General features: G+C 42.8%; 1 protein-coding gene across 1 annotated transcript in view; it reads right to left on the bottom strand.

Moving 5' to 3' along the window:
- The window catches only part of DHX36 (DEAH-box helicase 36), a 45790-nt gene extending 29075 nt beyond the window's left edge, over nt 1-16715 (bottom strand). Inside the window, exons 1-10 of the mRNA XM_014573790.3 lie at nt 15808-16715; nt 12401-12522; nt 9559-9754; nt 8514-8552; nt 5817-5987; nt 4645-4724; nt 2507-2581; nt 2117-2283; nt 834-915; nt 2-142 (exon numbers count right to left, since the gene is read on the bottom strand). Coding sequence (XP_014429276.2) covers nt 2-142; nt 834-915; nt 2117-2283; nt 2507-2581; nt 4645-4724; nt 5817-5987; nt 8514-8552; nt 9559-9754; nt 12401-12522; nt 15808-16008 — 1274 coding nt within the window. The 5' untranslated portion in view covers nt 16009-16715. The remainder of the gene's footprint in view (nt 1; nt 143-833; nt 916-2116; nt 2284-2506; nt 2582-4644; nt 4725-5816; nt 5988-8513; nt 8553-9558; nt 9755-12400; nt 12523-15807) is intronic.
- Nucleotides 16716-26484: the final 9769 nt, after the last annotated feature.

Raw genomic sequence — 26484 nt, 5'->3', positions numbered from 1 at the left:
CCTTCCTCGCAGCTGCCTTAGATAATCTGGCCATCGTTCTCTATATATTTCTTCTCTCTCTTCCTTTTCTGGTCTGCTTATGTGTCCTTGCATAAAGCCCTTCTTCCACCGTGGCCTGCAATCTTTATCTTCTGGAGTATACCTACAAGTATATATTAATTATAGTCATTCAATATTTTATTTTAAAAATTAAAAATACTTCTAAAATTTTTCATGTAATTATTTCTGGGTTAAAGCACCAATATATGTCTTTAGCTTTTAAGTTCTGCCCTGTAATATTATGTAAAGAAAAAAGCGGAAGAAGCCTTATCTACAAAATGGGCTCCATTTCTACAAAGCATAAAATAGGCAGGAGAAAAAAAAAAAAAAAAGAAAAAAAAAGATTGACCATACAGGAAAACTGTTAGCATTTTCAGGTAACCAGATTGAGTTGAGCTAATCAAGCATTTTTACATGAATAATTAGTTTGGAGGTTCAGGGAAACAAAAAGCCAAAGGATTTCAAATTGAAATAAAAAAACAATATATATTAACTGCTGTTAACATCTTGCTCAAACATAATACCATTTGTGAAAAAACAGAACAACTCTACAGAATTTTCCATGGTTAAAAATGTTTTTTTTTAAAAACAAGATCTCTGCCATCAGATCAGAAATTACAGCTATCACTTGAAACAAGACTAAAATATGTATCATGTTATTCATGATGAGATGTGACTTGCAACTATGGACATTCCAAACTGCTAGGCTAAGCAAAAGCGAACATCATTCTATGTATGTGCCTAGTAGCATCCAATACAATTAAGTGACACTTTACTTACAGATATGGACTAACCTTAACTTTTCAATTACGTCTTCCAAAAGATATTCCACAACAGGGAAAGTGAATCCTGGTATATGGATCATGGGACAATCATCTATAGAGGAAGAGTTTAACTTATCAATTCTTAAAAAACTAATATAACATATTTTTAATACTGTTAACACTGTATCAAAGAGTTGGAACTGTCTTTTTCCCCCCTATTTAAATGCACACATTTTGGCTACATCTAGACTGGCATGATTTTCTGCAAATGCTTTTAAAGGAAAAGTTTTTCCGTTAAAAGCATTTGCGGAAAAGAGCGTCTAGATTGGCAGATGCTTTTCCGCAAAAACACTTTTTGCGGAAAAGCATCCGTGCCAATCTAGATGCGGTTTTGTGCAAGAAAGCCCCGATGGCCATTTTTGCGATCGGGGCTTTTTTGCGCAAAACAATACCACGTTGTCTACACTGGCCCTCTTGCGCAAAAACATTTGCACAAGAGGGCTTTTGCCCGAACGGGAGCAGCATAGTATTTCCGCAAGAACACTGACAATCTTACATGAAATTGTCACTGTTCTTGCGGAAATTCAAGCGGCCAGTGTAGACAGCTGACAAGTTTTTCTGCAAAAGCAATTGCTTTTGTGGAAAAACTTGCCAGTCTAGACGCAGCCTATAAGTTTGATTTTCATGCCCACTTACTGCTTAGGAAAAGTATCAAGTTAACATCCCCTGAACAAATAGACCCTCACTAGGGATGTTAATTATCATGGTTTTGTGTAAACATTCAACCACTTGAATTTTTTTGCGGTTACGTGTTTATATGCAGGGCATTTATCAGTTAATTGTTTAAACAGTTACATGCTAATATCCTTAACCCTCACAAGAAACAACTATGCATGATGCCCTATGTCCTAATCAGTGTGACAAACCCAAGGCAGATGAACCACTTGAGGCTGGTTGGCATACCACAGGGAGATTTCCAGTGCCTATCCACTCTCTCATGGCTTTCAACGGTGCTGAGTTTTAAAGATTAAAGATAATGTCAATATCTATTTGACAATTTACAATGTGTATTAACCTCTACTGCAACATATAACCACGATGGACTAAATCAAGGAACCTGTAAGACTGAACCCTACTCAAACCTCTCACAGCTGATGGCTACAACTAACTGAAACAATTATTGTTTTAGATTTCAGTGAAACCGACACTGTTTTAAACTGTACAATGATGCATTTTTACCTCCAAATATATAAAGCAAATATGAAAGTATGTTGCATATCTCATCAATATTACAATGCAAACATATCACGCACCAAAATATTCTGAAAATTTCTCAGCATTCAAAGTAGCACTCATCAGTATTACTTTCAGGTCTGGTCGAACATTTAGAAGATCTTTAATAATAGTCATTAAGACATCTGATTGAAGATTTCTTTCATGGATTTCATCAAGAATAACATGACTAATAGTGGACAATTGCCTAAAATAAAAGAATGCAAAGTTGATAAAATTTAGCAGAAGCACGGCATAAAAAAATAATCTGAGACAAGTGATAAAGAATCGAAACAAAACACAGAACCCTTAAAAAAGTAGGCCACTAATATTCTGACAAGTATCAGAGGTGTAGCTGTGTTAGTCTGAATCTGCATAAACAAAGAGAAGTCTAATACTCTCATAGTTTCTTTTTAAATATAAATACTTACTTGTCTGATTGGAGCCACTGTAGGACAATTCCTGTTGTACAGTACAAAATGGAACCTTGTTTCCTTGGTAACCGACTGAAAAGAGATGTATTAAACATTCCTGAATTCTTTTTTCTAATATATTTTACAAAATACTTTAAAAGCTCCAAAGTAGAATGCACTTTAAAGTGTCCATAATGACAATCTGTATCGTTCAACTTATTCTTTAGGCCTGTTCACGCAGAACTAATTTAGTGCAAGCCGGGATTAAGTCAGGGCTATGCCACAGTATGCCTATGATGGAGAACGGATCATTTGCAATCTGTCAGCACCAGGCTTTATAGCCATTATTTGTCACTATTTTAGCATTAGTTCTTCTCTACTCATCCCAAATTGATGTTAAACTAAAAACCCAGGAAAAATATTGTTCTCTGTTGTACAGCATTTAAACAAGAGAATATAATTTAATTCCACAAATAAATTTCTATCCTGAATAAAAAGAGCTATGCAAATAACCAACACTAGAATATCAGATTACAATTAGGGCCTATTCTCTAGTTTTAGCTTTTTAGATCAGTTTTTCATTCAAGGATTATCCCAGATACAGCAGCACCTTCACTAAGGCCATAAGCCTACAAACACTGATGCAACATTCTTAATCTTACACAGTTTGAATGAGACCACTTTGGTAGTCTAATTAAGCACATGCACAAGTGTTCATAGTATCAGCACCTAAACCTGTTGATATTTTTAAACTTTAAACACTCCCTTCTATTAGGGGATGTTAAATATCGGTAAATTGAATAGTCAATTAACCTAATGAATTCTTTCCAGTTAGTGGACTATTCTATAGTCCCCGGGGCAGCCTCTGTCCAGGGGGAGAAGAGGTCTTAGCTCCCGGATCCAGCACAAGCTGGGCTCCTTGCCCGGCTGGGTCCTAATGCACTTTAAACGCAGAGCCACAATGGGGGTAAATCCACGACTCAGTGCAAGCTGGGACCGAGCTGGGCTGCTGGCCAGCCTGCTAAAAAATTTACTGGCAAGGGGTAGGAGGAAAATACATGTAGTCTATAGCATTAACCTATAAGCTTTTGCTTATCAGTTAATCGACTATACTATTACATCCCTAATCAAATAGTCAATGGAATTTCCATCGACTATTTGATTAGTCGATAAGGGTGCTTCTGCTTTGAAATGTAGCAAGGGCCCATCTGGCTGGTGCTACATTTCAAAGGCGGAAGTGCCGCGCAATGCTTCCACTTTGAAATGTACGAGGGGCCTAGTGGGGTTCTTGTGCATTTAAAAGATTGAAATGCCACATGGAGCCTGGAGTCAATGGGAGACTCCCCACTGGCCCCAGGCTCCATGCAACATTTCAATCATTGAAATGCACAAGAGCCCCACTAGGCCCCTCGTACATTTCAAAGTGGAAGCATTGCACAAGAGCCCCTCCCACGGAGCTGGAGCTGGGAGGAATGGGCTTTTAAATTGGCTCCCCCAGCACCGCCTCCTCTTAGAGGCAGCAAACAGGGCAGGGGGAAGCGACTAGTCACTTACATCCCTACCTTATATATGTCTGTTGTAATAAGACTGATTCCGGACTGGAAACTGCACACACACTGATTTGCATCTTGACCATTCAAATGGTCTCCAATGTAACCGGGATTAGTACACAAGATATTTTTATGTTGAACTATAACATTTTATTTCTCCTCTGCCACAATCAGCAACTCTGATTCTCACTTGTCTTAACAGTTTAAGACTGGCAGATTGATAGCCTGTTTACCCTGTACTATTTGTAATTCTTCCACCACCTCGTGCCAATTTTATTTATCTCTAAAGGACTAAAGCAATTAAATCCTCTTTACATTAACAGAATTGCAGATGTGAACTGCCATGACAGGAAAGTAGACTATTTTATGAAAATTGGTTTCTGAGTAATTTAAGCAACATTAAAGTTCAATCATTCTAACCAAGCTTTCAAGTACGTACTTCTCTTTCCTCCCAACCATGTATAGGAAAACTGCACAGAATCCTCCCCTCTCCCCCCGGTGTGTGAAAGCTGTTAAGTATGGCCCATCTGTGTTTAAAACTATATTTCAAATTTTCCTGTTTGATTTATATTGGATTTGCAAGTTACCAAGAAAACTCCCATTTACCTCTGGAGACGAATTTGGTATCCTGTGCTTTTGCCATTACCACACACTTCTGCCCTTTCAGCTGCAACTCTCTCTGCCACCTTAAAAATCAAACCAAATAGCATCAGGTTCCAAAAAAAACCAAACAAACAACAAAATCAAGTTTATCTGAACTTAGCTATTCTCTGTAGGAACTATTTACCATGAAGAGGTTACCTGTCCGTTTATAACAATGCTAAAGCTATCTTTAAGCCCCTCCTTTGATGGATATAGCACTGCTTGGCCATAATCAAAGCATTTGGTATATATTCTGAGAGACAGTAAAGGTGCTTTAGACACAATGGAACTAAATGTATTTCAATCCTCCCCCTCATACTTAACATGGCTTGCAACCCTTTCTCGGTAGTGGAACTCTCCCTTACAATCCAGCATTTAAGACACAGTCTAACAGTCAAACTTCAAGAGATCATGCAAGCTGAGAAATACTCATCTCTAATTTTCAAAGAGCTGGAGTGAGCAAAATGGTAGCATTTTATCAATAGTTTTAGATCTAATTATTTTATAATGGTTAGCTGTATTGTTCTGTGACTATCACACAGTATTGAGAAATGAGGCTGTAAGCATAGAACACACTAATTTTGAACCTGCGCTGCTCTGTCCAATAAAGTGACGGGTAAGCACTTTCTGGGCAGCTCAAAAACAGCAAAGATATAAGGTATCCAAAAAGCTAGAGTCTAAGTACAGACCCTTTTATGTTCTCCTTTATCCTTACTATACCCATATTAGGTAAGCATGCTGGGGAGAAAACTCAGCTAATAAGATCAATGGGTAAAGGTCTGGGTGAACTAGGTTGCACAAACCTGCCAAAGTGTTCAGCTTCAATGCTGCTTACTACAAAAGGAGCAACACTGACTGTAATCCTGCAGACACATACTTCACAGGCTTTAATACTACTCAAAAACATTAACTATGGGTGCAAGTGTTCACAGACTTGAGAATTTAAAACGGTAAGCTCTTTGGGGGAAATTATGCTATATGCTTGCACAATACCTAGTACAACAAGGCCTGGTTCTGATTAAGAACTTTGGGCAGAACTACAAAATAAATAGTAAACAATTTGTCCCACAATGTCTTTATTGAAAAAGGAAATCAATATTTTAAGAAACAATTCAGTTTTTCAAGGCTGCACTTACTGAGATAGCACTGATCCTCCTAGGTTGGGTACATACAATCCTGCAAGCAGATCCTTTCCCTCTCTCTATGTAGTCATCCAGAATGAACTGAGTAACTTGTGTGGTCTTTCCACAACCAGTTTCACCACTTATCACAGTCACCTGATTATTATTTATCACAGTTACAAGTTCCTATTTTAAAAGGAAAAGAAAATGAAATTACACTGACAAATATTTTTCAACTGTAGAAGCCCTTCTACTAGTCTCCATTCCATTGAATTCAAAGAACAGGCCACGCTACGTAAAAGAGACATATTTAAATTACTCCATTTTATTAATAGTTTACGGCCAGAGACTGAAACTGTTCCATCTACTTTAAATGTATAATTAATGCCATGCACAAATTATGTGTGTATACAAAATTAAAGCTATTATTTACAAAAACAGGATTGCATAGTTTAACAATTCTACACATTGGTTTATGAACAAACAGAGGCTGGGCTTGAGATTGCTTTGAAAATATAGCTAGTCTCAGATAAATGAAAATGAAAGCTTAAATTCTGACTTTTCCTCTGAGCTGAATGAAAGGCAAAAGGCAAACAATCTCTGAAAAGAGACTGGTCTGTTGTAGTCAGCAGTACTTTCCTTCTTACAGATTTCAGAATAATGTTTCAGTGCTTCTGCTGCAATCACTGTAAGGGACTGTTTAAAAACCCCATAAAAAGGTTTTTAAACCTTAAATCTGAAGAGCAATTGAACTCTCTGTTTCTTATATTTTATTCTTTTTTGAAGAAACAACTGAAATTAGGGGACAAAATGGACGTGACCATGTCCATTTACAATAAAAGTTATACGGTCTATTAGAGGACATACATAACACACCTACAAAAGAAAACCTATAGAGTACTTTTACTTTGATGTATAACATTTAAGTTATTTAAACCAAAATGAAAATAAACCCTGTTAGCTAAAATGGCTGGCAGCAGAGCTGCTAGTGGCCAGGAGCTTAGTGAAGTAAGAGGCAGAAGGACTAGCGTAGATCTCCCTATGTTTGGCAAACTTCCTCATTCCGGACCAGACAGGTCCCAAGGGTGCCAGACCAGGGAGATTCAATCTGTAGTATAACACACCATACAGCCACAAGAGTATTATTTAATAATTAAAATGAAATAAAGACAATTTTAACCAATGTTCAATCATAGCTCATATACAAATATACCATGACCAGCAATAAAAATAGTCACACCTAGCAATTTAAGATACAATACAGTAAATACGTCTATTAAAATTTCAAGTAAACATGGTAATTAGTCACCTTAGCGTCAAACAACATGTAATATTTTATAAGTTTAACCTACAAACTAAAAGACGAAACAGCTATAGAGTATTTGAAAAATACGTGGTGCCCATATCTTGTTGCTATGGAGACAATTGTCCAGCTATAAAACAGTATGGTTCATCATAACCATAGGGAGCTTCCTACACTGCACATTGATGTTCCAGAAATCTTTTTCTGGGAAGAAATTCGCTGTAATTATGAAGCCTCCCAAGTTCTGACATTTTTTACAAGGTGGTAAGATTCTTTACAATATTCCCTCTGAAAAAGATATTTCAAAATTAAAGCCTACTATAAGTCTGAGCCCCAAAATCATTATTATTTTAATAATGATTAAAATAATCATTATTAATTAACAAAATAATAATTCATCTTTATTAATGACCTGGATGATGGGATGGATTGCACCCTCAGCCAGTTTGCAGATGACACTAAGCTAGGGGGAGAGGTAGATACACTGGAGGGCAGGGATAGGGACCAGAGTGACCTAGACAGATTAGAGGATTGGGCCAAAAGAAATCTGGTGAGATTCAACAAGGACAAGTGTAGAGTCCTGAACTTGGGACGGAAGAATCCCAAGCATTGTTACAGGCTGGGGATTGAATGGCTAAGTAACAGTTCTGCAGAAAAGGACCTGGGGATTACAATGGATGAGACGCTGGATATGAGTCAACAGTGTACCCTCGTAGCCAAGAAGGCTAATGGCATATTAGGGTGCATTAGGAGGAGCACTGCCAGCAGATCCAGAGAAGTGATTATTCCCCTTTATTCGGCTCTGGTGAAGCTACATCTGGAGCACTGTGTACAGTTTTGGGTCCCCCACTATACAAAGGATGCGGACACATTGGAGGGGGTCCAGCAGAGGGCAACCAAAATGATTAGGGGGCTGGAGCACATGACCTGTGAGGAGAGGCTGACGAATTTGGGTTTGTTTAGTGTGCAGAAGAGAAGAGTGAGAGGGGATTTGATAGCAGCCTTCAACTTCCTGAAGGGAGGTTCCAAAGAGGATGGTGAAAGGCTGTTCTCAGTAGTGATGGATGGCAGAACAAGGAGCAATGAGCTCAAGTTATAGTGAGGGAGGTCTATGGTGGATATTAGGAAAAACTATTTCACTGGGAGGGTGATGAAGTACTGCAATGGGCTACCTAGGGAGGTGGTGAAATCTCCATCCCTAGAAGTTTTTTAAGTTTTGGCCTGACAAAGCCCTGGCTGGGTTGATTTAGTTGGGATTGGTCCTTCTTTGGGCAGGGAGCTAGACTAGATGACCTCCAGAGGTCTCTTCCAGCTCTATGATCATATTTGTAGTCTGAATTACAAAACCTATGTTTATAACAATATAGCAAAAATGCAATTGATTTTAAAGTAAAAATAAATATATTTACCCTTCTGATTACATATGAAGGAAGTTTCTCTCGGAATCTCTGGGGTAAAACAAAATTAGGGTTATTTTTAAAATACACTTATGCTTTGGAGATCAAAAACAAGATCAGTTTCATCTATGATTAACAAAAATAAAACACAAACACTTATGTGAATATATAACTCTAAATTTTCATGTACAGCCTCTTCATCGCTCACAAACCAGTTACGGACCAAGCAACTGGTCATAACTCGGTTCGTTCGTAAGTCGGACCCCAAAGAGTTACACACAACCGCGCTGTTCATAAGCACAGATCACGTTCGTAACTCGGGGTCCACCATTTACGACAGCTTTGGTTGTAACTGCAAACGGTCGTAAGTCGACCGTTCTCAACTCGGGGACCGGCTGCAGTCCCACTGAAGCCAGCAAGACTATTTATATGCTTAAGCACATATGTAAACATTTGCAAGATTGGGGCCTCAGAGTCATATTATGACCAGTCAGAGAGGAATAAATGAAGATAGATGTAAGCCCAGCCTCCTACAGAGGACCTTGAAGGCAGATCAGCAGTACCTCATGATAAACTATGTTATCATTAACATTGATTATTATATCACCACTACCAGAGCAACCAGTATGATTTCAAGACCATAAACTGGTGTAAAGGTGGATTACTGTTTTTATAGATAAATTATTTAATTCACTTAAAAATAATCATATCTTATGCTGTCCACTGCCATGCATTTAAATGTTAGTATTTTAGGATGCAATTAATATGAAAATATTATACAACATACATTTTTATCTTCAGAAGTATTAACAGGAATTTTAATATTGTCCGGATATTATAGTATTACTAACTGACATGCGGAATAAACAAAAAGGAACATCACTACAGTAACAAAAAAGTATTTTTTACATAAGTTAATACCAAACAGATTTTCATAATGACATTTTTCCACTAATGAGTATAAAAGGTAACTAGTTTTTAGTAATAAAATTAAAAAACTACTATAATAAACCAAATCAGCATCAGTTATGTCTTCTAATTAACCACTGTCTAGTACCTGCATTTCAATATATCTAGGATCAAACTGCTTCTTTCTTAACTCTTCTCTAAATTGCTCATTGAAGTCAGTATATGGCCCACGTTCTTCAAAGAGATATTCTGAATCTCGATCTAGGAATGTTTTCTCCAAAACAGGTCTCTGCTTTACAGAGGTCTTCGCCAAAGTTGGTTTCTCTTTTACAGGTTCATCTGGACTATGTCAGAAAAAAAAATCATTGTAATTCAATTTCCACGTTAAAATTTTTCTAAGAGGTGGTAATTCAACATATGCTTGGTTACTGGAACAAGTACAAAATAGGGCTCCCTTTAAGCCTGTATCTAAAAGGTTTATTGTCCTTACGTAACAGAATACTGACTGTAAACCAATGTTATGGTGTTTGAATGTGTAGACAGAACTACTGACTTAGCTAGTCTCGTTGCCCCATCTCATAATTAGATGTGACAGGAAGATCAGGACCATATTTTTTTCTTATGGGAGAATGAAATTAACAAGATCGTGGTGGTTAGTTTCAATACTGCTATTAAGAATCTTTAGAAATGAAATTGTCAAGAAGTGTGTCTATTTCACTTCAGCTTGGAAAACATTAACTGAGGCTGAATTTATTCACAAGGAGAACCCAAAGAAATGGAGGCCAAGGAAGAATAGAGAAGGATGGTACTCTGCACCCCAAATACCAGAGGCAGAGTATCAACACTACCACCATTCCCCCACCGTCGTGGGGTGGAAAAGAAAAGATGCTTTTCTTCCAACAGTAAGGGGAACCTCAACATTTATCAGATACTTACTAGCCAGTTCTGATTCTCTTAAAACATCAAAATTAATCTTGAGTATGCCCAAAAATATTTAGACACCTAACTCCCACTGACTTCAGAGAGAGTTTAGACACCTAAACACTCTTAAAAATCCGGCTTTAGGATGCAGATTGTCTTAAAGAAAACAAACTGCAGTGTAAAGAGTCAGAAATTCTTACTACATCATCTAAATTGAGGAGGAATAAATACCACAGAGGCAAAGAAAGTCTTCTCTATACTAAAGCTTTTACAGTTGCTGCCACTGATTGTGAATTACAGATATAAAGTTTGCTAGCACTAGACCAGGGACAAACCATAACAAAATGGCATTCACAGCATCTTTGGAAGTTCAGCATCCTGCCCCTTCCCACCCAGCATCTTAGGTAAATATGGTGAACTCACCCTCCTCCCAACCCTAATATTTCCTATTACAGTAAACTTCCAATAATCCGGCACCTTTAGGACCCAGAGGGTGCCAGATTATCAAATATGCCAGACTATCGGAAGGGGAGGTTATGAGGGATCTGGGGTGGGGGGGATGCCACCCCAGACCCCTCATTGCCCCCCCTTCTGATAGTCTGGCTTTGCCCCAGGGGTCCCCGATTTAGCCGCTGCTGTTCAGTTTCAGCAGCAGCTGAATCGAGGACACCTGCGGCAGAGCAGCTGGGGTGCTGCCGGGTTGGTCTGGTAGCGCCGCCCCTTGGCGCTGCGAGACCAACCCGGCAGCGCCCCAGCTGCTCTTAGGGACACCTGGGACAGAGCAGCGGGGGTGCTGCTGGGTTGGTCCCGCAGCCCCAAGGGGCGGCGCTACCGGACCAACCCAGCAGCACCCCAGCTGCTCTGCCCTGGGCTTCCCCGATTCAGCTGCTGGTCAGTTTCAGCAGCGGCTGAATCGGGGAAGCCGGGCACAGATCAGCTCTAACTGTCCGGCTGCCCTGAGCACTTCCGGGTTCCCGATGGTGCCGGACCATCAGGAGTGCCGGAGCTTTGGATGCCGGACCAATGGAGTTTTACTGTAGAATGTCACTTCATTATAGTCTTTTTAATAAAAAATTTACCTCATTTTACAAAACCTATTATTCAGTTTTTCAGTTTTGCAGTACATGAAAATACTGCTTACATTAAAAAAAAAATCAAATCCATTACATTAGGTATATGTATTTATCTATATACATATTTTAGAATGCATCTGTCAAGAATGTTAGTCTGTTTGTTGAAGAATTCCTTCTAAACAATAAAAGCTAGGGCCACCAAATTTGCTATGCAGCTTCCTCTTATCCCAACTTAAATCAAGGTCAGGGTTTGGTTGTGCCAGGAAAACAAGAAGTCCCTGGAATGGGACTGGTTTCCATAATATGGAAAGGGAGAAGGCAGAGAGGAGGGACGCAAGACTGAGAGCCACCACTTGGGGCAGCAAGTGCAGAGGAGAGCTAAACTGCAGAGTGAGCACTAAGGGCTGCCACACAACCAAGAGAGTGGCCAGCTGGGGCTCATCATCTTGGCCATAGGACCAAAGGGGGGAGAGAAAGAGAGAGAAGGCCCCTGCCAGCCATGTGTGTGTCCAGCTCGGGGGAGAGAGAAGGGCCACCAGAATGGGACTCCCTCTGCCCTAACACTCTTCTCATCCCTCCTACCCTCACACTTCCTGCACCCCCTCCGCCCCCACAACACCAGCCCTCTTCCCTGAAGGACGCGGGCAATCATTTAATTTTAACCAACACTTATAAATGCGCAGGTGAACCAAATAAAAACCAAAACGAAGGCTCTTGCCTAGTAGCTTATGAATAGTACATTTGGTCTTCTGTCATCAGTAAAATTTTCAAACCCAGAACTCAAGCATAACCTAGAAAATTGTTTGAAAAGAATTATCATAATGCTAACTCATATTAATAATTACTATGTGTTACTAAATAAAAATATCAGCGTTAAATACAAATTGTATTTAATCTAACCCAGTATCTTTTTACATTAGCAGTTTTTACACACAATCTTTTGCCACCACTTTCTACAAGAGAAACACACAACATAAATGATTGATTTCTTTTTACCCTTCTTCCTCACCAGACCACCACGACACTGATTCTTGTTCTTTTTCATTTCTACTCTGGACAGTATTCAGCAACTGTACAATCTGTTCTTCCCTGCGTTCATCCATACGCACCACAGCTCTCTAATTTGAAGAAAGAAAAACAGCTTTTCCACCATGGCTTAAGAGCATATAGTTATAGTCAAAATGTATTTGCATGCTTGATTCAACTACATAAATGTATTTTTTTTTTTGTTTTCCGGGAACTATAATGGCTCTTAATACATTTAAAAAGCAGAGGTGCAGTGTCTGGAACCGGGTGGGAGCCTCGAATTAGCTGATTCCTGGCTCGTATCCGGTCCCACAGCTATACCTCTGCCTGGAGGCTCTTAATACATTTAAAAGGCAGTGCCACAGCAGGGTTAGCTCCTGAGGCTGGGAGCTAACCCCACTGAAGCTCTGCAGTTTCCCTCCTTACCAACTAAAATTCCACAGACTACTCGAACAGCTGATTACACACAATTTAACATCCCTATCATGCACAAGTTACTATTTGTAAAGAGGATTTTAAGTGGTATTCTTCTTTGAATTACAGATGTGAAGAGAACTTAAGTTTTATAAAATGATACATAACATGCTGTCCTCTAGCATTCTAATAATTTAATCACCTTGACATCCAAGCCAACCCCTACTTGCAATGAATCCTGTTAAAAGCCATCAAAGAGATTTTTTTCCTGACCATTTTAACATGTTAACCCAAGCTTTGATATATTTCACTCTTTTCAAGGTTTAGCTATTAATTTAAAACCAAAAAACCTAGAACACAAGTTTTTCAGTGTGTTTTTTAAAAAGAATCTCTTTCTCTACATATCCTGCCTGCTATCTTCTCTGCACCTGTGGAGATGTACAAATATTACAGAGAAGCATTATCAGAAATACCTGTATTGTGGCATACAGTACTTCTCATAGCAGAAAAAAGCAACCCTGATAATTCTCAGTTTTTCCTGATACTGCTCTTTTTGTTGCTGCTGCAGAAGTACAGGAGCAAAGACCTGATCCCCCATTTCTTCAGTGGAGCTTTTAAAAATGGGGATGAAAAAATAGCACAAATATGAAGTGTTCTCCCATGCTACCTGCTCCTGGTTTTAAACATTTAGCTTTCAAGACACAGGAGTCCTTCCTTTAGGGTTTTCTGGAGTTTGCATGACTATCTGGGGGAGAATGGCTGAAAGAAGAAAAGTTTGAAGTAGGGATGGGATAGTGTCTGTCTGGGCTCATCAGTTAACCTTCATAGTTACATGCAAACCACACACCCCCTCTCCTGCTGCTGTATCAAAGGCAGCAGCGTGGCATGCATGGGGAGCCAAGCAGAGGCAGCAGCGGGGTGGGGAGGAGGGCTCCCTGCGCACACGGGCTCCTGCAGAGTGGCTTCCCCCCACGTGTAAATGTGTAATTGGTGAATTTTTTAGCAGTAACATGCTTAGTAAAAAAACCTCCTCATTTTAACATCCCTAATCCAGGTTCAATGATCAGCAAAATGAATATAGCATGTCATCTCTTAGATAGGTTGTTTTCTACAGTGAAGGGTGGGTTTTTTGCGGTAGGGAAAGTCTAGCAAAACCTTTAAAACTATATTGTCTGCTTCGTGTCTCCAAACTTTTCATTATACATATTTTCAGAACATAGATTAGTTTCTTCCATTCTTGCCTAGAATACTCCAAGTGAGATATCTTGGAGTCATTGTGGATAGTCCCTGAAATGTGCAGTTGCAGTTGAAAAAGTACAATGTTGGAAATCAGTAAGAAAGGGATACAAAATAAGACAAAAATATCATATTGCCTCTATATAAATCTATGGTGTCCCCACATCTTGAATAGTGTATACAGATGTGGCCACCTCATCTTAAAAAATAAATACTGGAATTGGAAAAGGGTCAGAAAAAAGCAACAAAAGTGATCAGGAGTATGGAAAAGTTGCCATATGAGATGAATACTACTGGAACTTTTCAGCTTGGAAAAGTCATCACTGAGCAGGATATGATAGAGCTCTATAAATTCATGACTCGTGTGGAGAAATTAAATAAGGAAAAGTTATTTACTCCTTTCCATATAATGAGAACTAGAGATCATCAAATGAATTAAGCAGCATGTTTAAGACAAAAGGAAGTATTTCTTCACACAATGCACAGCAAGTCTGTGAAACTCCTTGCTAAAGAATGTTGTGAAGGACTATAACAGGTTTCAAAAAAGGGCCAGAAATTCATGAAGAATAGGTCCATCAATGGCTATTAGCCAGGATGGGCAGGAATGATGTCCCGAGCCCAGTGGTCTCCAACCTTTTAAAGTATGAGAGCACTTTTTGAAGTTAAGTGCAATCTAGGATCTACCTCAAACCCAAATACCTTTGTCTCACCTCCTTTGGGCCTCTTCTCCAAGGCCCAACTCCTGCTCACTCCATCCTTCCTCCCACCCCCATCCTTCTTCCCTTTCATCAGGCAGGGGCAGAGGGTTGGGATGCAGGCTTTGGTCTTGGACTAAGGAATCTAGAGTGTGAGAAGGGCTCTGAGCTGAGTCTGGGGCAGAGGTTGTGGGTACAGGAGGTGGTTCGGAGTAAGGCTCTGTAAGGGAGCTTGGGTGGGTGGGGGTGCCGCTCAGGGCTAGGGTAGGGTTTTGGGGTGCAGGAGGGGGTACATGACTGGGACAGGGATTCAGGATGCAGACTCCAGAGGGACATTGCTTACCATAGGTGGCTTCTATGTGGTGGTGCAGTGAAGCTAAGGCAGGCTCACCTCTGCCCTGGCCCTGCACCACTCACAAAAGCAGCCAGCAAACGCCCTCCATCCCAAGTCCTGTTGTCAAAAGCAGCTCCACACCCCCATTCTGCGGAGATAGGGGGAAAGCTCTACGGCAAAGGGCAGGAGTTGCACAGCAGTGGGGAGAGGGGCAGCTGAAGTGCCTGCACTTGACAGCCTCCTGGCCAAACCAGTCAAAATCACCTGTCAGAGGCTCCAAGATCTACTGGTAGATCACCACTGCCCTAGCCTCCATAAGTCAGAAGCTAGGAATTCCCTGTTCATTCCCTCTGTGATACCTGGCATTGGCCACTGTTGGAAGACAGGATGCTAAGCAGTGGGACCCTTGGTTTGACCATGCCTGTCTGGCAGGCACCCTGCCATGCACCCAAGAAAGCTCAATGATCAAGAGCTTTCTTTACCCACACAGTGGGGGGAGGGGTCTGACTGCAGTATTTGTGCAGCAGTTGCTGAGCCCATGCCCCGAGGGGCTCACAAGTGAGTTAGGGGTGCGCGGGTGCATGACCGAGAGGCCACACAACAGTAGCGGACAATGGGCCCCTCGCTGCCAAGGAAACGTCCCGCGGGCCAGAGAAGAGACGGAGCCCGGGCGGGGGAGGGGCCTCGGCGGCCTTTACCTGCTGCCTCTCGGCTTCTTTGCTTTTCTGGCCCTGCTTCCGCGCGTACCACAGCCCGATGTCGCGGCCCTTGAGGTGACCGGGATGCCGCCCCCGGCCCCCGCCGCCGGCTCCCCGGCCTCCGTGCCCCCCCGAGGAGGAAGAAGGCCGAGGCCCGCCTCCCCCTCCACGGCTCCAGTCCCTGCGGTGCTCGAAGCTCATTCTCCTCCGCTCGGGTCGCCGCGCGGGGCGGGGAACAGCCGCTGAAAGCCGGCAGCAGTGCGTGGCGGAACCGGAAGCCCACCGGCTCTTTCCACGCCTCACTTCCGGTCCACCCCCCAACGACTCTTAGGACGCCGGCGCTTCCCTATGACGGTTGCCATCACGTTCCTGTAGGTGTGTGAGCCGGGCACGCGCCGCCTCTTCATCCCGGGGGGGCCGCGGCGGTGAACGCGTTCCCGGAGGCCGGCCGGCTGCTTGCCTGCCTGGTAAGAAGACAGACCCGGGTTCTAGTCCCGGTAGCACCTAGGCGCCCCCTTCTCCTGCTCCGCGAAACGTCATGGTTGTCTCACCAATGAGCTCGTTAAGCTGCCATGACGCCCGTCCACTGCTGCCTTCATAGTGCTGTGCTTGTCAACGTGCGCAAGGCAATTCCTGCTGCGGGACCTTGGAGGACAATCCTATCTACCGCCAGTGTTAACTCTGAAACCTACAGATTACACGAGTGTCCAACCTTAGCAGTCAGAAGAGTGTGAAGTGTCGTGGTTCCTTCAATCCCATTGCTAGTCCTGTGGCTGATAAGAATACTTAGGGCCCACTTGAAGTACTGTTTGTGTCCTATGTCATTAGAGTGTGGAATGTAGGACCCACTCTAAGTATCTTATCAGCTTCATTTAGCAGGGACAGGTTGACAATTTTGTTCCTTTCCACTCCCTCTCCCCTTTTTTCATCTTCTTCCCCTTCATACTCTTTCTGTGCTATTGATTTGAAAACTGAATCCCTTAAATTCCATTCATCTGAAGAAGTGAGTTGTGCAAACAAAAACGCATGATACAACTACATCTCTAATTGCAAACTAATGGTCCTTATATGCTTCTTTTAACTAGCCGTTTTTTAGATGATCCGTTTTGCCTGTTACATACCAGCTCAGTTTTCCCTTTGTTATGTCTAGACTGCAAGCCTCTTTCAAAAGAGGCTTTTTCAAAAAATACTTTTGAAACAGCTTCTTTAGAAAAAGAGCATCTAGACTACAATCAGTACTTTCGAAAAAGCAAGCTGCTTTTTCGAAAGAGAGCACCCAGGCAGTCTGGATGCTCTCTTTCGAAAAAGCACAGTTTGTATTACATAGCGCCTTTTTTCGAAAGAGCACTTTTGAAAAAAGGTGTTATTCCTCATGAAATGAGGAGTACTGCTGTCGAAAGAAAATCTGCATTCTTTCGATTTAATTTCGAAAGAACGCGGCTGTAGTCTAGATGCAGGTGAAGTTTTTTCAAAAAAAGGCTACTTTTTTAAAAAAAACCTTGCAGTCTAGACACAGCCTTTATGTATATACCAACTACCTCCTTTTGTTCCCCCCCCTCTTCCCATTTTTTTCCTTTCCCTTCCTCTCTCTCCCTATTCCCACTACAGGCAGTCCCCGGGTTACGTACAAGATAGGGACTGTAGGTTTGTTCTTAAGTTGAATCTGTATGTAAGTCGGAACTGGCGTCCAGATTCAGCCTCTGCTAAAACTGATCAGTTTCAACAGCGGCTGAATCTGGACGCCAGTTCTGACTTACATACAGATTCAACTTAAGAACCCCAGGCGTCCCCAAGTCAGCTGCTGCTGAAACTGATCAGCGGCTGATTCCAGGAAGCCCGGGGCAGGAGCTTCCTGTAGTCAGCCACTGGTCAGTTTCAGCAGCGGCTGACTTGGGGACGCCTGGGGCAGAGCAGCTGGGGTGCTGCTGGGTTGGTCCAGTAGCGCCGCCGCTCCTCGGCGCTACTGGACCAACCCAGCAGCACCCCAGCTGCTCTGCCCCAGGCGTCCTGATTCAGCCGCTTCTGAATCTGACCAGCAGTGGCTGAATCAGGACGCCTGGGGCAGAACAGCTGGGGTGCTGCCCGGTTGGTACAGTAGCGCCCAGAGCGGTGCTACGGGACCAACTGGCAGCGCCCCAGCTGCTGTACCACAGGTGTCCGGAGCAAAGCCACGGAGCACGGGGGCAGCGGGACAGCCCAGACGCGCCGTGGCTGTCCTGCTGCCCTCGGGCTCCGTGGCTTTGTTCTGCTTTGCTCCCCGTCCCCCTGGTCTGCAGACCAGGGGTATGGGGGGGGCAAAGCAGAGCCAAGCCGCGGAGCGCGCTGCCAGCTTACAGCCCAGATGCGTCTGGGCTGTCAGCTGACCGCGCGCTCCGCGGCTTGGCTCTGCTTTGTCTCCCCCTCCGTCCCCCTGGTCTGCAGACCAGGGGAATGGGGGGGGGGGGCAAAGCAGAGCCAAGCCGCGGAGCGCCCAGCCAGCTGACAGCCCAGACGCGTCTGGGCTGTCAGCTGATCGCGCGCTCCGCCGCTTGGCTCTGCTTTGGCCTCCCCCCCCATTCCCCTGGTCTGCAGACCAGGGGGACGGAGGGGGAGACAAAGCAGAGCCAAGCCGCGGAGCGCGCGATCAGCTGACAGCCCTGAGGCGTCTGGGCTGTCAGCTGGCCAGGCGCTCCACGGCTTGGCTCTGCTTTGCCCCCCCCCCCCCCCGTCCCCCTGGTCTGCAGACCAGGGGGACGGGGGGGGGGGGCAAAGCAGAGCCAAGCCGCGGAGCGCGTGGGCAGCGGACAGCCCTGTCCGCTGCCCACGTGTTCCGCCGCTTTGCTTCCTCTCCCTGGTCTGCTGGAGACCAGGGAGAGGAACTGCCCCGTTCGTAACTGCGGATCCGACATAAGTCGGATCCGCGTAACTCGGGGACTGCCTGTATTTATTTTGGTTTTGGTTATACAACATTCCAGTCAGCTGAAGAAATGGCTGTGCCCATGAAAGCTCATGATGCCATCTACAATCATGTTTTGTTAGTCTTTAAAGTGCTACCATACTATTTGTTGTTTTTTAAGTTTATCTACATTTTTGTTAGTCTCTAAGGTGCTGCAAGACTATTAATTATTTTTAAAGTTTTTTCAGTTACAGACTAACACAGCTACCTCTCTGAAACTGAAAATATAGAATAGGCCTGATAGATTTAGGACAGTGGCTTTGAGGGATGCCACTTTATCTGGGCAATAAACAGCATACATCTAGTTCATCATATTGTCATAACTGATCCTCTATCACACTGGGACATGTCATGCACTACTTAGCAACTCTTGGTGGAAGAATAAACATCCCTAAAAAAGAAGGAAATTGAGAGAATTCTTTAATCAGGCATGGAGAAACTTGTCAGGGAAAACAGCAAAAGCAGATATATTCTGCTTGGGTAGCCTTGCTGTTAAAAGACGTTGGCTGATGGAAACAGAATGATGACAAGTAGTCCTGTAGCACTTTAGACACTAACAATATATATATGTGCGCGCGCACACACGCACATATATACACACAAGGGATGTGAACGACTAGTCGACTATCTGATAAGCAAATGCTTCCCTCCCCCTTGTTGCCTCTATCAGAAAGAGAAAGCGGGGAGGAGGAATAAAGGAGGGGTGGTTCAAAGCAGCAGTGCCGCATGGAGTTTGGAGCTAGATTCTGGGCTCCGTGCAGTGCTGCTGCTTTGAAATGCCATGTGCACCCCGGGGCTAGCCCATGTGGTATGTGGCGTTTCAAAATGGCAGCAGTACATGGAGCCTGGTGTCATCTGACCCTGAGCTCCATGCGACACTGCTGCTTTGAAACACTGTGGGGAGCATGGAGCCTGTGGGGGCCTGAGTCTCCCGCTGGCCCTGTGCTCCCCGCAGCGCTTTTGCCTTTGAAATGTAGCAGCAGTCCTGGGGAAATTGTATTGACTATTCGATTAGCCAATTAATCTAAATTTAACGTCCCTAATATCCACATACACCCTCTCTCTCTCTCTAATTTCTATGTATCATGAGCTTTTGCAAGTAAAGCCCACTTCCTCAGATGAGCAAGGTGGAGAAAAAAAGGGGAACTTCACAATTTATAACAGAAAAAGATGGGAGAGGGGAAAAATACCTGTCACTTGTGGTGCTGGTGCTAATGAGGCTAATTGAGTGGGCTGGAAGTGTCCCATACTTAGCTATTGATGTCAATTGGGTGTTGAATATAAGGGCCCATCCAGTTCATGTCTTTGTTCAGCGCATGAGAAATAGTGTCAAATTTGCACGTGAAGGCCAATTCCACAGTTTGTAGTTGGTTTTTGAAGCATAATGGCTATCTAAGAGATTTATTTGGACAGTTTAGGTCAAACAACTTGGCCATCTTAGCTAAAATCCAGGCTCAAAGCTTTGGATGGGGTACTTGTCTTTACTTTTAATATAAATTTCTGACTGTCTATGTTTTAGAGAAATATTCTGTTCAAACAGCTAATGTCAACTTAAAGATTTCCAAACGTTTTAAAACACTAACCCATTTCTGATTTTCCATATAGGTGACACACCTTGCTGTAATATTGTACAAAACCAATGTTCCATTCCCAGAATAGTTTTGCAGGGAGCTATCCTGTCAGAGGTGACAACTTTTGTGAAAGATAATCCATGCCCCATAGTTAGAAAAGATTTCAATATTACTTTGCACAAGAGTACAGGTATTAATGCCAGAGTCATCTCTAAATACAAATATGAGCAGTTACATTCTACCATCTTCAAAATATGCCCTCTAGTTTCAACTGAAGATTTTATTTACACTTCCCCTTATTGAGGCTATTAATATTATGCTCCAATAATTTTTAAAATCACGAAAGCAGCACTTATAGATTGTGTCCAGAGTTGCTTCCATCACAATGTAAAACATGAACCATTAAAAGAGAGTGAGATAGAAGGATTCAGTTATGAATTTGTCTGTTTGTGAATTATGTAATCAAGCAGCTACTGCCAGATGCCCCCGTTATGTATCTGGTTTATTTTCATCTTGTTTTCAGAGTGCTGTCTCACTATTATTTTATGTAACTGAGTGCTAGAATTGTAAGATTAGGCGAGGGTAAACTGTAGCATTGAGATTAGGGAGGAAAATTAGCATCTATGGCCATCCCAGGACATATTTTCTTTTATCTGCACTTAGCCAAAAGATTGCAGCTCTCCCCTCCTTTCTTTTTCCTTTTTCCTCCAGATGCTGCTCTTACTATCATAATCCATATTTCTGTCACTTCAGTAATAGATCACTGCTACGGCTTCCCATGGAGCTACATTCTAAAACTATTCAGAAGCTCAGGTAAGTGTAGTGTCATACTTGGAATTCTTGATTCATAAATACTCATCATGAGTTCTCTGTGATGTGCTCTGGTTCCCATGTAGAAATTAAGGTGTCCTCACAATGTATTACCGTAACACATAGAGGCCTAAATATGTGCCAAGACTCCATTGTGCTAGGCATTGTACAAAATAAAAAGCCCCAAATGGGCTGAGACATGTCTATATGAGAAATCATCCCTTTCCCATGCTGTCCGTGAGAGCTGATTGCAAGGAAGATGCTAAAGCTGGGTCCTTTAGTACAGTGGTGCACAGCCTTTTTTCATTTGCGACCCCTGCACCACAGGAAACATTTTGTTGAGCAAAAATTTACAAAAAAATGCTGGGTCACTGAAATGCAGTTGCAGCCCCTTTAATTGCCACTCCCTCCACCCCCGTCGCATGTCCATCGGGCACTGAGCCAGGAAAAGGAGAAAATACCAGCCGTCAGGATTACAGCGCTGCGACTCCCCCCCCCCCCCCCCCCGGAAGACAGCCACGACCCATTACTGCTTTTGGAAGCAAGGGCATCTGCAGGCAGAGCTCTTCAGCTTTGGAAATCACTCCACATCTTGGTCTGAAAAAGCCAGATATGTTGACAGTCAAGGCACCTATGACCACTCAATACCAACTGGAAGAGGGCACACCCCTCATGTCTGGTCTCATACACTCATTGCCCCAACACACTAATGACGTAAACTATATCTTGAAGTTATGCTCACTGGTAGCATGCAGCTGTCCCAGACTAAAGGGGGAGCACTTCCAGTGCTCTCTGGAAGTTGGATCATTTTGGTCTGGAAGGCAAGAGTAGCTGGAAACTGCATATAAATGAGAAAACTGCTTCGAAAAAAAATAACTCTGAATTAAAGTTTTAGTCACTAGAAAGTGTTTTGTTTTGATTGACATGTAACCACACCTGTTTCTTTTATTCTTGCTTGTTATCACTTACACCTCTTTTCTTTAACTTAGTCTTGTTTCATTACAAAACAATCACAGGCCTGTGCATTACAGTGAAGTTTGAGTCTTAAGCTAACCTAACAGGCCGATGTGTGCTCTGTCTCTTCGGCTGTGTCTACAGGTGCAGTTTGGACAGGTGCAGTTTTGTTTGAGAAATCAAACTAAGTAAATAAATATTAGATTTTCCTGAAAACAACTGTGAAGATGCTTTATTTATCTTTCTGTAAATTTAGCACAGTCATCAGTTTTTAGCATCATATGGCTTTTTAAGTTATCCAGTGGTAATTTTATAAAACAAAGGAAGGCAGAAGAAATCAAATGACACAATACATGGTGGTTACAGTCTCAAAAAAAATTATCATGACTTAACGTAGTGTGCTGTGTTTCCTGTGTGTTAAATAATTTAAAAAATTTAACGTCACACTTCATATGTTTGGATTCACATCCTTAAATTATTCTTTCTGAGGCATTTTAATTTTATAAACATTCAGATCATGTGAATAGCTAACAATAACATTAACAACACAGTACCGTTCTCTTGTGAGAAATGTTGAATTCACATTTGTCACATCCTGTTTTAATGCATATTTGAATGCCAACCTCCTGCTTTTCCTCTATTTCTTTTGTCAGTGTACATCATTACTTCCCCTTGCTGAGAGAGTGCTCTTATATTTTTAAAATAGTGGAACACAGAAGTGTTTACAGATAGAAGAAAAATGACTATATTGTAACAGAAGGGGGAGCCACAGGAATGGGAACGAGAACTCAGTATTTAAATATCCAACTAATTTTAATGCAGCCAGAGCGCTATCACTGCAGCATCTGTGTTCCCTAACGTGGACAACAGAACACATCACCCCAGAACTTCATTTCAAATCCTATTCCACCTGCCTCTTTCAAACCACACACACCTGCAACCCAGCTAATGGTATTGGGAATGAGCCTTTAGGAACTAAGCTTTCCTGGCAGTCTGTGACGCATATGTTGCCCTTTGCAGCTAGCTGGAATTAGAGCAGTTGTGGGCAACCTGGGCCCATGAGCCATATGCAGCCTATTGAGGCTCCACTTGTGCCCCGCGGATCTTGTCTACCTCCTCCCCCACATGCCTCTCATGCCCTAGGAAATTGGAGCCCCACACATCCTACTCGTTCCCCTCACTCCCAGCACTTTTGGAACACCACAAATTGCCTGATTCGTTCTCCATCCCTTCCTCTCCCTACCTTCCAGAGCTTGAACAGCTGCAAACAGCAAAAGCAGGGCCACTCATGCTGCCCACTCCCTATTTTTGGTTGTCCATCACTGAATTAGTCACACAATAAAAGAGAGCACTCAAAAGCATTTAAGCACTGTATGATCACTGAACACCATGGGGAGCTCATTACTCTGTGCCCCTTCAGTGCATCTCCAACTTGTGCTGCTCTGCCCTCCCACATTAGTGTTAGCAGTTCCATAAATATAAATAGGCAGGCTCCTGAGAATCCACCCAACATGGCAAGGTTTGAGTGGCTGATGAATCTTCCAGGGTTTGCCTCTGGAGTGCTCATGGCATGTACACTGGTTGAGGCAACTGGCAATGTGACTTCAGGAACAATAATGGATTCCTTGTAGGCCTGACGACTCTGGTTCTCTCTGGGCTTTTCATCCCCAGAATTGTCTTCTCTAGGGCTACATGTACACTGCGGAGCTATTTCGGGATACTTCACAACGGCGAGGCGTCTCACAGGTGGGGTGAGCATTGAAAGATACAAGCAGACATGCTGGCTGGTACAGATGGGTATAGGGTGTTGGAGTTTCTAGCCCTCAGGGAGGAGGTGCCAGGAGTGCCGGGGCATTGTGGGAAGTGTTTTGTATTTATGCCCGTCAATGTGAAAGAAGCTATTTGCACATATTTGCATGTATATGCAACCACACTTAAGTTGCAGCCCTCAGCATATGCTGTGAGCATCTTTGTGGCCCCTGGGGCTTCTAAAGTTGAGTAGCCCTGCTTTAAAAGATAAAATGCATGTTTATCTGATAGAAGATTCTCTTTTGGCCTAACTGTCCTTGGATATTCATAAGTGATTCTTATAAATTTCAATGAGAACTGCACATAGGCATTTAAGTACATTGACATTCATAGGATCATGATAAATGGATGTGGAGAGAGACAACAGACCCATAAGAAAACATCTTAAAATACAGAACAGCCTTCAGAGAAGCCTTTATTTATAACAGTGGGCATTGTAATGGTGACACTTGTTTTTGATTCTTATTTCAAGTGTCTAACCTACTTATTAACCACACATTTTGTGAGTATGGATAAATCATATTTTCTTACATTTAGGAATAATTGTATTATTTTAACCTTTTAACAATAGAGTCCTTATTTTCTGTCAGTGAGTTTACTATAAATTGTAAAATATTTTGGTAAACCATAGTAAATGCCTTGACGTAAAAATCAAGCATTTTGCTGCAATGTTTGCTTGAGAGACATATACACACATAAATCACAACACTTGCTTGATTATTTTAACAAAAACTTTCAGTTAATGTGCTTAATGTTACTTTTCCATAAACAAAGAATAAACATTTTCCTTCAGAGTAAGGATATAAGCAAATAAAAAATCCACACATGAGAAAAAAAGAGTGTCTCCTTCACACTGACAGTGGGGCCTTGTCTATACTACTCGGGAAGGTCAAAGTAAGATATGCAACATAAGTTATGTAGCTGGAGTCAGCGTATCTTATATTGCGTTTCCCTACCATCCACACAATAAATGCTCCTGGTGGTTTCCCTTACTCCTCATGAGAAGCAGGAGTAACAGTGCCAACAGGGGTGCCCTTTAAGTTCAGTATAGCATGTCTATTCTACATCCACTAAATCAAATCCCAAGGCTGTGTCTAGACTAGCCAGTTTTTCCAGAAAATCAGCCGCTTTTCCGGAAAAACTTGCCAGCTGTCTACACTGTCCGCTTGAATTTCCGCCAAAGCCCTGACTTCCTACTGTAAGAAATCAGTGCTTCTTGCGGAAATACTATTCTCCTCCCATTTAGGCAAAAGTTCCTTTTGCACAAAGCTTTTGCGCAAAAGGGCCAATGTAGACAGCTCAAATTTGTTTTCCGCAAAAAAGCCCCATCGCGAAAATGGCAATCGGGGCTTTTTTGCGGAAAAGCGTGTCTAGATTGGCACGGACACTTTTCTGCAAAAAGTGTTTTTGCGGAAAAGCATCCGTGCCAATCTAGACACTCTGTTCCGCAAATGCTTTTAACGGAAAACTTTTCCGTTAAAAGCATTTCCGGAAAATCATGCCAATCTAGACGCAGCCCAGAAGATCAACAGCGGCAGCGTTGGTCTTCCGTGTAGTGTAAACTTGTCGTAGCAGTAGCAAGAGAAAGAGGAATACCTACACCGGAAAAACCTCTCTGTTCTTTTGCTTTACTTGTGCAAAAATGCACTTGAGGTGTGGACACTCCACGAGTTTTTGTGCAAAAACAAATGTTTTTGCGCAAAAACTCTGTAGTGTAGACCTAGTCTTCTTGTATAACACTTTTGCCAGTCAGAGTTGGCAGGAACAAGGGCTGGATTCAATATCTAAGGGTTCTTTTTCAACAAAACAATATGAAACCAGCTGAAGCCCTTTAGGACAATCACACACCACTTTCTGGGTGCCTCAGAGGCAATACTTCCCATCTTGCAAACACAGTCTGAGTGCAGCAAAAAAACCAAACCAAACAAACAAAAAAAACCCTACAACCTCCGCCCCTCCCCCCAAAAAAAACTTAATAAAAAGAAGGAAGTAACTTGCAATTTATTTGGGGAAACACCACTACTGCGGGCACTAAACAAACCCCCAGTTTAGTAACACTGGCCCGGGTTTTGGGTGGGGAAATAGCAAATAGTAGCAAAGCAGTGGCCCAGCAGTCCAGGCCTTTGTTCAAGGCGGGGCAATAGCAAACAGAGGCAAACAGTTTAGTCTCCTCATTCAGGAGAAGCTCAGGTGATTCGCCTGTGGTGGCAGAAAGGGGGAGGCTGCCACCCAGCAAATGGGTAGCAGGTGGGACACAGGCCCACCCACTCCACTGTATCCCAGCTGAGGGCCCTAACAGCAGCAGAACAGTCTGCTGCTGGGTCAGCGGGGATCCAGCCCGTAACACACTGACCCAGGTGCACTTCTCTGTGGTCAGTGTTCCCTGAGCTACTTCCCTTCTCCTCATCTGCGCATACCTGGGCTTCAGGCTGGGGGTTGAGGCTTGTCAGATCCAGCTGGGGTCTGGGTGGTCCAGATCAGTCCTTGGCCCCTTGCAGGTCCAGTGGCCCTGGCCAGTCCCCAGGCACAGGCTGGCGCAGGTGTTCAGGCCAGTCTTCTGGGTCAGGCACAGCTGATGGTCAAGGCCAGTCTTCGGTC

The sequence above is a fragment of the Pelodiscus sinensis genome, chromosome 10 (assembly GCF_052426305.1).
Source record: "Pelodiscus sinensis isolate ZL-2025 chromosome 10, ASM5242630v1, whole genome shotgun sequence".
Taxonomy (NCBI): domain Eukaryota; kingdom Metazoa; phylum Chordata; order Testudines; family Trionychidae; genus Pelodiscus; species Pelodiscus sinensis.
Note: the sequence above shows the minus strand (reverse complement) of the source record. Positions and strands in the feature narration are given on the sequence as shown.